General features: G+C 57.8%; 5 protein-coding genes across 5 annotated transcripts in view; 1 reads left to right on the top strand and 4 right to left on the bottom strand.

The window, feature by feature from the left end:
* Positions 1–112: 112 nt before the first annotated feature.
* Positions 113–5341, bottom strand: PHSY_002233 (GTPase activating protein; the record flags this gene model as incomplete). Its single annotated transcript, XM_012332857.1, has 1 exon — positions 113–5341. One exon carries the CDS (start codon positions 5339–5341, stop codon positions 113–115), a length of 5229 nt encoding a protein of 1742 aa, XP_012188247.1.
* Positions 5342–5398: 57 nt separating this feature from the next.
* PHSY_002232 (hypothetical protein) lies at positions 5399–8247 on the bottom strand (the record flags this gene model as incomplete). Its single annotated transcript, XM_012332856.1, has 3 exons — positions 5399–5832; positions 7018–8070; positions 8157–8247. The coding sequence occupies 3 exons, from the start codon at positions 8245–8247 to the stop codon at positions 5399–5401; spliced, it is 1578 nt and encodes a 525-aa protein (XP_012188246.1).
* A 780-nt stretch (positions 8248–9027) lies between these two features.
* Positions 9028–10128, top strand: PHSY_002231 (dimeric dihydrodiol dehydrogenase; the record flags this gene model as incomplete). Its single annotated transcript, XM_012332855.1, has 1 exon — positions 9028–10128. One exon carries the CDS (start codon positions 9028–9030, stop codon positions 10126–10128), a length of 1101 nt encoding a protein of 366 aa, XP_012188245.1.
* Positions 10129–10212: 84 nt separating this feature from the next.
* Positions 10213–12246, bottom strand: PHSY_002230 (hypothetical protein; the record flags this gene model as incomplete). Its single annotated transcript, XM_012332854.1, has 1 exon — positions 10213–12246. The coding sequence occupies one exon, from the start codon at positions 12244–12246 to the stop codon at positions 10213–10215; it is 2034 nt and encodes a 677-aa protein (XP_012188244.1).
* An 879-nt stretch (positions 12247–13125) lies between these two features.
* The window catches only part of PHSY_002229 (hypothetical protein), a gene marked incomplete at both ends in the record, with an annotated part of 1593 nt that continues 1474 nt past the window's right edge, over positions 13126–13244 (bottom strand). Inside the window, one exon of the mRNA XM_012332853.1 lies at positions 13126–13244. This exon is cut by the window's right edge and continues 1474 nt beyond it. Coding sequence (XP_012188243.1) covers positions 13126–13244 — 119 coding nt within the window.

Below are 13244 nucleotides of genomic sequence, written 5' to 3'. Positions count from 1 at the left end.
AAGCGGATCATGAAACGGGAACCAAAAATGGAAAGTGTCGACTGTGATGATGTCGGACACATCCTTACGGAAAACGAAAACGAAAAACGAAAACCACCTGCGGGTGGGGTCTTTACGCGTAGAACTTCTTGTTGATCAGATGAACCAACAGGTTGACGCTGACCTCCATCCTTCCATCCAACAAGGCGAGCGTGGACTGGGAGTTGAACTGACTCTCGAGCAGATCCTCGATCCTGACGTCCTGACTCGCACCTGCCGCCGGACCGTTGAGTACCTCGATGCTAAACACACCCGCCTGATCCGAGCTGATGGTCAAATTCACCTCTCCCGCGCCTTCCCTCACCCCACCACTTCCACTACTAACCATCCCTCCCTCACCCTTCCCTCCCACCACACCATCCATCCTCACCAACACGCCCTTCTCCATCAACTTCCCCGCTCCATACCGATAACTTCCAAACTTCGGCACCTTACCTCCATTCGCCTTCAAACTCCTCAGATGGAAGTACTGCTGACTGAACGGCAGTACAAACCTCTTCTTCCCCTTCCTACCCCCTTGCATCGTCTGCATGCTGGCATCGATGTACGAGTGGTAGCTTCCAATCTGCTCTTCGAGGTACCTCTTCTTCTCGGCCAACGTCGTGAGCGTTCCATTCATCGCCTGCTTCTCGTTCGCCCGCTGAATCCTCTTCCTGTGCTTGTTGCGAATATCGATCGCAATCGCATTCAGCATATCCTGATACTTGTTCGCCCGCGAAACCTTGCCGAGCTGTTCCAAGCGCAACATGTTCTCCAACGTCCTAGCCTTGAGTTCTGCAAAACTCATCCGTCGGACATCCTCCAACCTCCCCCCACCCCCACTCTGATGCGTCCGCGGCTGGTTCGCTTCAAACACCACAATCTCCTCCCACTGCCTCTCCTCCACCTCGGTCACCGGCGCCACAAACACATCCACCAACGTCTTGCCCGACTGAACCTTGAGCAAACTCAACACCAACCGCTTGGTCTCGACGAACAACGCCTTCATATCCGCCTCTGGATCCTGCAGCGTCGCCATCCGCGAAACGAGCTCGAACGTGATCTCGCTATCGCGTGCGCTGTTCAGCTCCTGCGTGTTGGACACTGGCGCCGCCCCCAACTCCTTCAGGATCACCCGGAGCGGATCTTCCGCTTGAGGTGCCAGATGGTCGAGCTGTTGGGAGAGCAAGAGGTGCATCGAGTAGATCTCGTTGGGCGAAATGTAGATGACCGGCTTCTGCACAGTGTGGTCGAGGAATTCGTCTGCGCTGAACTGCATCTCGGCATCGATGCAGTCGATGATGGTGTAGAGCCACTTGGTGAACCGCTCGGACGCGTGCGAGACGTAGTCGTTCAAAGGCTGCAGGTACGGGTTGTCGTCGTTGAACAGTCGACCGACGGCGATCTGCGTGAGCATCTTGGACACCTCGGCCAGGTTCTTGCGCTGGACAGGTCCGACGAGCGTCTCCACGACATCGAATCCCTCTGGCGCAACGATGGCCGGGTTGAGGTAGCGGTAGTACACCAGATGTCCGACGACCTTGATGAGCGCGTCCGACGGCTCGTCCGGGAACTTGGACTGGAGGGCGCGGAACACTTCACGTGCGTAGTAGCGCACACCGTACGGCATCTTGCGGGTGGAAGCGAGGATGGCGGACAGGAACGCGTCGGTGGTTGCACGCAGAGATTGGAGGTGACGGATAAAGATGGTCCGCGCCATGGGGTCGGCAAGAGCCTCGTTGAAGGCTACCTCGAGAGGACGGCGCGAAGGCTGGCCCGTCTCCATCTCCTCCTGGTTGATCGTGGCGCGGTAGATGGCGCAAGGGTCCGTCTCGAGATCGAGGCCTTCTTGCGTCATGATGTCCGACACCAGCGGCGCCAGCAAATCCTTGAGATACTTGCGCTCTCGAGCGCCGCGATTGTACTGCGCGACCAGCTTGATAAACTGCGCATTGCCTCGAATGAACTCTTGCACCGTCGAAACGAAGCCGAGCTCCTCCTCGACACATCGCTGGAACAGCTTGAGCAGCAGAAACTCTTCCCTGGCCTTTTGCGCATATCCGAAAAGCGTCAGCACGATCTTCTCCACCTGCCGCTTGTCCCGGTCGGCCATGTCGATCTTGCCGACGCGGGCAAAGAGACGAGCCAGATACTCGGGTCGCGTCTGCAGGGCATAGAAGAGCTCCTGGTACAGTTCAAACTTCCTCCTCGAGGCGCGATCCAGCGCATGGTCGGCGAAGGGATCGTTGGCAGCCACCAGCACCGAATTTCGCTTCTGCACCGCCGCGGCCGCCTCACGCTGTCCGAGCAGTCCACGCTCGTTCTTGGCCTTGATCAGCTCTTCGATGCCGATCTTGTTCTTGACGAGCAATGCGATCTTTGTATCGAGCTCCGCAACATCGCTCTCGAGTGTCTGCGACTCACGGATCGCCTGAACGACGAGCTTGCGCAGACGCTCGACCTCGATCTCGTCCTCGAAATCGGCGTCGGAATCGTTGAGCAAATGACCAAAGTTCTTGATGGTGGCGACGGGCACATTCTTGCCCATGGTCAAGCTGCGGTACTGCTCGCCCTGCTGTCGACCACGGAAGAGGCTTTGGATCTTGACGACCTTGTCCATGTGCTCGTGGTAGTGGCGCAGGCGCGAGAAGAACTGGCGGCGGCTGAGAGCGCCTCGGATGAGAGATTGCAGGTGAATGGCGACGGGCTCGCTTTGGATGATGTGGTTCCTCCACCAATCGTACTCGAGGCGTACCAGCATACCTCGGATAGCGGCCTGGATCCCGACAACGTCAGGAGTGACAAAGTCGAGTTGCTTCTTTTGCTCCTGGTGCTTGCGGCGCGCGAGGGCAGCGCGGGCGAAGGACTGCAAGCCACCGACAGCCGCCTTGACCTCGACTTTTTGCAACGCCGAGCTCATCCTGACGTGGTTTTTGCGTGCCAACACGCCACGGATCTGCGCCTGCATGGCAGTGATCGCATCGTTCGAGCTGCGCAAGCCACGGATCGTGCCCAACAGCTTCTGCTTGGCAAGCACGGATCGGCAGGCAGCCTGCAATCGAATGACGTCCTCAGTGGAATCGGCAAGACGGTAGATGCGATGCTCGTACGCCGCGCGTGCCAGGCGGCCACGGATCTGTGCCTGCAAGCCGACCACGCCGGTCTCGTGCTTGTCGAGCGCCTTGATCTTCTCAAAACATCGACGACGGTAGAGGGCGCCCCTCGCGCACGCCTGGAACTTCTCGATGGCGCGGGCGTTGCTGAAATCGTGGACGCGCTTGACGTGCTCTACGTGGGACTGGCGAGCGAGCTTGGCTCGTACAGCAGCTTGCAAGCCGACAAAGGTGCGTGTGCTGGTCTGAAGAGCTGCCTGCTTGCGATGGTGGGTGCGTCGAGCAAGGACGCCTCGAATCTGGGCCTGCACCACAGGAGTCCAGCGGGATACGATGCGATCCTCTTCTGCTCGACGCTGTCGGACCCGCTCTGCTTCCGCCGCCGCCGCCAATCGCGCCTCTTCCTCGTGACGACGCTGGATCTCGGCGTGGAGACGATCGGCGAAGCGCATCCTAGCGACAAAGGCGCGCGATGCGGTCTGCAGTGCCACGACAGCGTCGATGTTCTCCATTAGTTCGCGGTCGATGCGTTCCTGCTCCGTCTCTGGTTCGGGCTCCGGCTCGATGTTCATCTCCTTGGCCAGCGCCTTGCCGACACCGCCGAACGAGGGCATGGCGACACCGGACGCATCGAGGCCCTTTTGGGTCTTTTGAAGCTGGTCGTCAGTAAATTCGAGCTTGCCGATGAGGTTGCCCACCTTGAGCGCCCTTCCTTGCCGTGCGAGAACGTGACTGAGCGCGTGGATGCAGTAGACAATCTTGGGGAAGTTCTTCTTCTCGTACAGGTCGGTCAGCTCGAACTGAAAGAAGTGCGGTAGCCCGACCTTGTTGATGAAGGAGAAAAAGTAGTTGATGTTGTCGGTGTGGCGGTACTGGAGCTTGGGATGGACAAAGATGCGAGGAACGCAGTCGGGCTCGAACTTCTTGGCAAGCTTGGCGAGGAAGATACCGTTACGCATCTCGTTTTCCATCTCGACGACGTCCCCGAGGTGCTCGCCTACGTGAAGCTCCATCCACTCCTTGGCCTCTCCACAGTGACAAAGGTACTCGTACGCCTGGAGAAGGTGACGCTGCGTGTCCATCCACTTGCTCGAGCTGGTGAAGGGAAGGTTGGAAGTAGTGGGACGGCCGAGAGCCATGGTGCCTGGACCATCTGCACGGGCTAGGCGGATACGACCCTGAAGACCGGCGACATCCTCGGCGCCCGTGGTGATACCGGGAAGGACGATCTCGCCCTCCTGATCCTCGCTCTCCATGCGTCCTGGTCGTCCTGGCTTTTGCCATCCCTCCTCGATAGTAGGTTCGAGATTGAGGCTGTTTAGACGGTCTGCGAGCGGGCCGCCGGATGCATCCATGCTCTGTGTGCGTTGACCTCGCGAGCGCCCGACGGTCATACGAGTGTGACCATGTTGATCGCCCATGGCGCCAAGATCGTCGGTCTTTTGGGTAAAGTCCCTGATCATCTTGAGCGCACCGACGCTGGAGCGTTTGAGATCCTTGACGCCTCCGAGGTGGAGCTGCGAAGGACCGCCAGCAGTTGACCCAGCATTGGCGCCATTGACACCGTTGCTCCAAAAGCTTCCCTGCTTGGGCGTCGAGGGCGACTGGATCCAAGAGCTGTCGTCCTTCCTGGGCGAGGAGAGTGGCGAGTCATGGCTGAGGTTCTTGGTGGGCGAGACTGCGCGGTCGTGAAGATCCTTGGTAGGCGAGTATGCCCGCGCACGTCCGACTGTAGACGAGTTGAAGAGGTTGTCGCGTGGTGCTGGAGGCATGGAAGTGGGTCGACCGTTGACGCCTCGCGAAGCTGCTGGGAAAGTAGCTTTGCTGAAGGTGGCAGGAGTCGGGGAGGTAGCGGCAGCTCCGACCGAATGGTTGGAACCAGAGCTGTGGAGGCTTCCGTTGGATCCAAAAGCACCTGAGGATGCGCCGAACGGAGAATTTGTAGGGCTGCTAGCAGAAGCGGCAGCGCGGAGCTCTGCAGCACGTTGAGGGTCAAGCGAGGCGGTGTGACGGTGCGGAGCGGGGAAGCGTCTTGTGGAGGGGGCGTGTTGAAGACCTGTGCGTGGCGTGGTGTCGTAAGAGTTGGAGAGCGAAAAGGTGCTGCTACGAGATGCGGACCGCTCGAGGTACTTGGACTGGTAGGCAAAGGGGCTGCCGCGGGCGTTGGGGCTGGCAGCCGGGAGCGTCGGCTTGGCCTGTTGGTCCATCATATCGACGGTACTCTAGTCTCGGAGACGGGTCTGAATGGATGCGCACTTGAGCGGGTGTCAACTCGAAAAAGAAACTTCTGAGTGATGGTCCTGACCACTGATTGAATGCTCCAGCCAAGCGCTATGATGGCTCGCGTGTATGTCTAATGCTGCAATTCCGTGGATGGGTTTGTTTGCTCTTGATCGGAGAACACTGTCTGATCCTAGCAATTGTATCCGGGAAGGACTGTGTAGGCGAACGTCCAGTCTTGTCGGTACTGGATGAAGCGTCAGTGGGAGCGAGGAAAGACCGTCGTTGTATCGTGCCGTGTGGACGTCGTTCGTGCCGTTGGGCGGGAAAGTAGTGACGATACCGTTGTTGTCGTTGACGTTGGTGGTGGTGACGGTGCTCGCGGTGGAGGGAGACAGAGTTGATTCTAACTTCGACTCCAGCTCGAAACGGGAAGGAAGCTGCACAACTCTGCACGGCTGCGCTGCTTGCTGAGTCGGAGCTGCCGCACAGAATTTAGCTTTTCAGGGGGAACCACAAAAGGGGAACGAGGGGACCGCATCGGCCTCGCTTTCCGACCCTGTCAGCAGTAGGCAGAGACTGAGCGCGCGCATTCAAGCTTCTCAGACACAGCCGACAAGCTCACAAAGCCACAAAGCCAAAACCCTGCATCTCTGCCACTACTCGAGATCGATGACGAGCAGACCCTGTTTTCGTCCCTTTCTATAATCACAAGAAGCTCAACATCCCACACTTGCCAAGCTGGCAGAAGCCCAAACCCTTTTGCGGCCAGCTTGTTCCGCTTGTCTCACTACACACAGAGTACAGTACGTCTTTGGTCTCGAGCAACAAGCCGACCGACGATGAAGCAGAAGGCACGAGCGAGGTAAGATTAGTTGAGAGACAGGAGAGCGAGGCTGTATGAAAGGGAGCCAAAAAGGGGTCTTTCGAGTTTTGTAATGGTGTTGTTCTCGGGCTTGAATTCGAAGCGTGTCTCGGATTTGTATTCGGAGCGCGTCACTCAGGGGCCACTTGCAAATTGAAATTTCGAATACACTCTGCTCCCGTCCTCCCCATCGTCTTGTATGGACAGGCACCATCATGGACCAAGCTAGTCGTGTACACCGCCGCATCGCACTGGCAGCGTATACCCATAAAGATGATGTTGACTATGGTACTCGTTTTCACTGCGGTATGATTGCCCCGAACGGCAAAGACGCTGCTGATTGCACCTGTGGTCCGAGGGACAATCTCGTACTTGTCGCTTTCGCATGATCCGACTCGCGCGCAACAACCTTGGTAGTCCCGAAGTGGAAAGCTGCATGGTGATGTCCGTCGTTCAAGAGGTTGGCTTTGAATCGGATGAGGGCCGCTGCTATCGCTCCCCGCTCCGAAATGGAGACGTGTGTTGGTCTCGACGGGCGCGTGTTGCGCGTCACGTGAGCATCCCCTGCCCAATTTCCACAGAGCTGCCTGTTCTTGCGTTCCGCTGGTCTCGGCTTTCACACTTCGCACGTTCTCACCCAAAAAAAGTCGATACTGCTGCTGTACGTTACACCTTTTTGCCATCTCTGAGCACAGAATCATCGTCTCATTCTCGCAGATATACACTACTGAGACCTCGAGTTGGTGTGACACGATGACGGCTTGTGATTCGCCGGCTACATAATAGTGCACTCCTCGTTACCCGCACCACCAGCACCACCGAATCCAGGCATGTTCTCCAACTCGGCAGGCATGTCCCCGACAATCTCCTTCGGCGGACTACCACAATCCTGCATCTGGTTCATCAGCTCCTGCACCTTAGCCGCCTTGACCTTGTCCTTGGCATCGTACCCTGGTTCGTCAAAGATCTTGACGATCTCGGTGATGTACCTGCTCTGCTCTTCGTACCTCTTTCTGTCCTCTGCCGAGATGCCCGCCGATTCGGAACCGGCGAGGTAAGGGGGGTATTTGTCTCGCAGCTCCTTGAGCGGTTCGTAGAGGATGTCGCGGGACATGAGTTCGTCCATCATGCCTTCGAGCATTTTTGTTAGCTCCGGATTGTCCATCGCTCCTTCCAGACCAGACAGATCGCCCGAGCCGCCGAGAGCGGCGAGCAGTTTAGCCATCTCTTCGCCCTCGGCACCCGAGAGACCGGCGAAGGGGTTGTCGGACGAGGCGGAGTCGGCGGTGGCGGATGCGTCCGACTCTTTGAGCTTGGCCATGGTGGCTGCGATCGCATCGTTGAAGTTGCCTGGTTTTGTGGGGGCGGTGCTGGCCGATGCGGCGGGAGCCGATCGTGCAGACGGCCCGGCGTCCGAACTGGCAGCTCCAGCTGCCGCACCAGCGCCGCCAAACCCAGCCATCATAGCTTCAAACTGTTTCATCAGCTCCTGCTCGTTGAACTCTTGACCTCCAGCTGCACCTGCACCTGCATTCGCTCCAGCGCCACTGAGCAATCCTTCAGCGTTGGTGTTGGCCTCACCGCCGAGCTCCTTCATCAGTGCTTGCATGCCTTGTGCCAGCTCCTTTGCGAAGTCTTCCGAGAGCATATCGTCGAGCCCAGCATCGTCTTCGGCCCCTGCAACTCCTCCTGGCGCTGTTGCTGCTGTTCCAGCCGTTGTGGATGACGTGTCCTTTGCTGCTGTCGTCGTCGACGTTGCTGCAGTAGCCGTTGCATCGGACGCAGTCCCCAGAGATGAACTTGGCTTCTGAGTCGATGCAGAGCCGGAAGGCTGGTTGAACTCGTCCAGCACATCTGCCACCATCACATCACGGAGCAGAGACGTACAAAGTTAGCATTCAATTCGGGGTCAATTGCAGTACGTATGGCGAAGCACTTACCATCCAGATCATCCAGATCGTCGACGTCGTCTTCCGCAGCTGCAGCTGCTGGTGGCGCCTTTTGCGCGGCTGAAGATGTGTTGCTCGACATGGCCCTCTCGAATTGTCGCAATAGGTCCTTGGGGGTAATGTTTTAAAGGCAGGAAGGGGAAAGTGGGAGCGTCCTGGATATGGTGGTTCGAGAACGACGTGTGGGGTAACAGTCCCAAGAAGTGCCGGCTGCCTCGCTTCACACGCAATTCCCTCTCTCTCGCAAGTGCAAGCTTTGGTCCGGTCACTTTCAACAGCCGGTCACCACACCTAGAAATCCAATCAGCGAGCCTCGTTTTCCAGCGGCCAGAGGCGTTATTGTTAGATTGGGGACAGGAGATTTGAGCTATGTCAAACGGTTATTCTGTGCCTTCTCCGTATCGGCCAAAGCCGAGCAATTTTGTTAGAGCACAAAACACATTCAACAAAATGTTAGATCAGCACTTTTGAGGTTGCATCGGGCGGCGAAAATTCGGACCGAGACCGGCGACTTTTGGCAAGCGGAAGCGGCATTCATATCGACGTCATGCACAGAGTCACACGCCCGGCGGGGTTACTTGTCCTGCAACATGGCAGCGTGGGGGCAAGAGCGGCTATGCAGTTTGATGATGATGACTGAACGCCCGCAGTGCGGATAATCACTCGGAGACCCCTCGCTGCTGTAGGAAGGACTCGACTGGATATGACGGCGATCTGAGAATTCTTCCGTGGTTGCTCCACTCACTCTATTGGCCTGGCCCGTTCGCTCCTTCTGGCAGCTGAGTATTTAGATATCGCGCCGACTGTTGTCCACACCGTTCCATTCATCACCACACCATCACCTCCCCTCTCGTTCGTGACAATGTCTTCTCCGTACGAATGCAAATGGGGCATCCTAGCCACCGGCTGGATCGCCGAGATGTTCTCCAAAGACCTTCTCGTCGCCCCCTCCTCGCGCTCCGTCTCCGATGTCAAGCACACCATCACCGCGGTTGCCTCGTCCACCTCTGCCTCCCGCGCATCCGAGTTCCTCACCAAAGTCGGCGTACCTGCCAACACCGCCGCTGCCTACGGCTCCTACGAGGAACTCGTGGCCGACCCCAACGTCTCGATCATCTACGTCGCCACTCCGCACTCTCACCACTACGAGAACTGTCTTCTGGCGCTCAACGCCGGCAAGCACGTCTGCTGCGAAAAACCCTTCACCATCAACGCAGCACAGGCGGAGCACTTGGTGGAGGTGGCGAGGCAGAAAAAGCTGTTTTTGATGGAGGCGGTTTGGATTCGATTCTTCCCGCTGGTGATCGAGCTGCAGAGGCTGATTCACGAGGAGAAGGTGCTGGGTGAGATTAGGAGGGTGTTTAGCGATTTTGGAAACCCGTTCAAGCCGGACCCGAAGCATAGGTTGTACAACCCGGAGTTGGGAGGTGGTGCGCTGTTGGATCTGGGAATCTACGCCTTGACATGGCAGATGTTGACGCTCTACCAGGATCCCAAAAACAAGGCCACCGCTCCTGACGTCAAAGGCTCTATCATCAAATCCGACCTCACGGGCGTCGACGAGTTCACCACCATCCTCCTCAACTTCCCCACCGCCCGAACTCAAGGTGTAGCTACTACGAACATGACCATCCGTTCCTCGCCTCACGTGGTGCTCATCCAAGGTACCAAAGCAGACCTCACCGTGGATTGGCCCCCCTACCGTCCGGAGAGCTTCACCATCCGCGAAAAGGACGACGATGGAAAGTGGACCGGAAAGGAAGACACGCGCAAATATGAGATTCCAGGACATGGCATGTTTTGGGAAGCAGATGCTTGCGCAAGGGCGATCCGTGATGGAAAGAGCGAGGAGGAAAGATGCTCGCTCAAGGAAAGTATCTTGACCATGAAGATCATGGACAAGGTCCGCTACGACAATGACTTCAGGTACCCTGATCACCTCGAATCCACTTCTTCCAAGTAAAACACGCACATTCTCTCTGTATCCAGTCTCGAGAGTTCAAACCATATTTATCAAATCAACGTTCCCTACACAGCGTGCATACGTTCACTCCCTCCCCAAAAACCTCCTGAACCACTCCCCCCACCCCATACTAACGCTCTGACCACCCACCGCCCGATCGATACTCCTCTTCAACCTCTCGTAGTACTCTGGCATGCTCTTGGGCCTCATCATCTCCTCGCCCAGCACGTACCTTCCTTTCACCTTGTCGTCCTTCAGCTCCTTGAGCAGCTCCAGACTCCTCTTGGCGTACTCGACCTCGTCCACCGTGAGGCTCTTCGTCCCCGGCAGCGGGGTCGGGAGGGGATCGCCGGGTTGCTTGGCGTGGACCTGTTCCGGATGCAGAGATGCCTGAGATTGGGGGGAGAGCAGGGCTGTTTGAGCTGCGCTGATGATCGAAGCTCCAAAGTTGATGTCCGGACGCAGCGGGTCTTTGGGCCATGATTGGCCGAGGGAGACGAATTGCGCGTAGACAGATTGGATGTCTTCGGCGCTGGCAGCTGTAGCATCGGCGGAAGCTCGGGAGGACGAAGAGAACGCTCGAACCTGCTGCTGACCAGCACTGCTGGAAGAGTGTGCGGAAGCGGAAGCAGACGACGACGATCGCTGCACTTCATCCCGCACGACCAGCAGGCACGATTCGATGATATCCACCGCCTTGTCCACCTGCTCCCTCGTCACGGTCAAACTGGGCAGGATCCTGATGGTGTCCGATCCAGCGGTCAGGATGAGCAGCCCGCGCTGACGAGCGAGCTGCACAACCTTACCCGCGTGCGAAGGATCCTTGGTACTGACACCGACGATGAGACCTTTGCCTCGCGGACTCGGCTTACCACCTTCAGGATCGTTGAGCAAGAGATCGGGGAACATGGCGACCAAGTTGTTCAGTCGACCAAACAGAGCCTGCGAAGACTCCTTCATCGACTCGCCCAGCTCGTTGCTCGACAGCCGGCCGAGCACGTGGTGCGCGATGCGGCTGGTAAGCGGTCCGCCGCCGAACGTGGTACCGTGATCACCGACGGCGATGAGGTTGGCGACGCTGTCGCGGATGAGGACGGCACCGATGGGGAAGCCATTGGCGAGGGGCTTGGCCATGGTCACCATATCCGGGTGTGCCGAGGTGGGGTAGTCGCTGTGGCACCACAGCGTACCTGCGCGGAAGAGCCCGCACTGGATCTCGTCGTAGATGAGCATGGCACCCACCTCGTCGCACCTCTTCCTCAGCGCTTGCAAGAATTCCAACGAGGCAGGGTAGATACCACCCTCACCCTGAACCGGCTCGACGATCACACCCGCCGTAGTCTCGTCGACGAGCGAATCGACGCCGGCAACATCGTTGTAAGTTCCGGTACGAACGTCCCCGATCAGAGGGGCAAACGGAGCCTGGTACTTGGGGTTGGGCGTCATGGCGAGCGCACCCATGGTCCTGCCATGAAAGGCGTTGGTGAAGCTGACCAGACCGGTCTTTTGAGCACCGCCTTTGCCCGGGTGGTTCTTTGCCGCTTTACGGGCAAACTTGAGCGCAGCCTCGTTGGCTTCTGTGCCCGAATTGGCCAAGAACACCTTGAGACCGGCTGTGCCGCTCTCGGTGGGCTTGGAGCCCTTCTCGAAGCCGAGACCGCCAAGCTGATGTGTCAAGGTGACCATGCGATCGGCGAGCTCGCCCGACCATTCGTTGTGGTACAGGTTGCTGGCGTGCACAAGCTTTGCGCTCTGCTCGGCGGCGATCTCGGCGATCTTGGGATCGGCGTGACCCAACGAGTTGACGGCGATACCGGAAGAGAAATCGAGGTACTTGCGTTCGTTGTGGCCGGCGTTTGTGTTGGGATCAGCGGCAGCATAAAGGTCGAGACCGTTGCCGCGGGTAAAAATGAGTTGGGGACGGGAGTAGGTGGCGAGGACAGAGTGGGAGAAGCGGTCGAGGGTGTCTGCGATCTTTGAGCCGCGAGATGCGTCTCCGTCCGGGTGCGAGAGGGAGATGTAGTCTGCACATGGCTTCTTGGTGTTGCTGGCAGCGTGTGTGGCGAGGAGACGGGCCGGCTGTCGCATCAGCAGAGGAGCAGCGACAGGTCGCCTCATTGCCGACGCGACTGCGACGCGAGTGGCGGCCATAGTGACAAGGTCCACAGCAATCGCGTTGACAGATGTGACAAACTGATGTAGTAGTAAGTCGGAGACAGATTCAGGTTGTAGCGTGGTAGGTGGATCCGATGCTACGATCAGATGCGATGAAGATGGTGATGATGAGAAGAAAGATAGTCACAAGTTTCTGACTCGCCCCGACTTTTTGCTCGACTCGAAATTCGCCGTGCTTGTGGCCGCGGTGCGTACCTAAGATAAGGCAAAAGCCAAGAAAGAAAAGGTGCGGGATAAAATATGTGGAGCATCTCCAGCGAGTCACACAGGCACTTTGGCAGTCACCTTCATGCCGACTGCTACACATCGCAAGAAGAAAGAAAATACTTTCTCGACTGGCAGCCCTCAACCCTGTTGCATCAAGTAACCCTTCCGCCCAAGCTTGCTGTCATGCTCTGCCGTCTGGAAGCGATTCGTCGGGACCAGGCTGAATGTATCGACTTTGAGCAGCAAAACAGTTACGCGGTCACAAACAACACCATCTCTCTCTCTCTTGTGCGCTGCCCGCTGCTTGTGAAACCTGATAGATGCATTCGAAACGTATGACACACGGACCTACAAAACAATCAACTACTTCGATCGAGGAAACAAAGTGCGAGAAAAATCAGGGCGCGGCCGATCCACCCACGCTGCTGCCGGCGCTCGACAGCCTTGATCCGAAGCTCATGCCATTGCCGCCAAAGCTGGCAGCACGCGGACTGGCGCATAGCTTCGACATGGCATCCTTGCGCAGACGGCTGTTGGTGCGAGCCTGGAAGTTGACCTTGAGGAACTCGGTCGGCTGACCCTTGGGCTGTCGACGCGGCTGGATGGGCGGTAGCGTCAAACCGCCGTTGTTGGCCGTCTGATGGCCGTCCGAAGCCGCGCCTCCCGACTTGAACGCGCGATGCTGCGGCGCAGCCGACAGGTGGATGGCACGCGCGATGGGTTTGGGTGCCGTG

This window comes from Pseudozyma hubeiensis (assembly GCF_000403515.1).
Source record: "Pseudozyma hubeiensis SY62 DNA, scaffold: PHS22, whole genome shotgun sequence".
In the NCBI taxonomy this organism is placed as follows: Eukaryota; Fungi; Basidiomycota; class Ustilaginomycetes; order Ustilaginales; family Ustilaginaceae; genus Pseudozyma; species Pseudozyma hubeiensis.
Note: the sequence above shows the minus strand (reverse complement) of the source record. Positions and strands in the feature narration are given on the sequence as shown.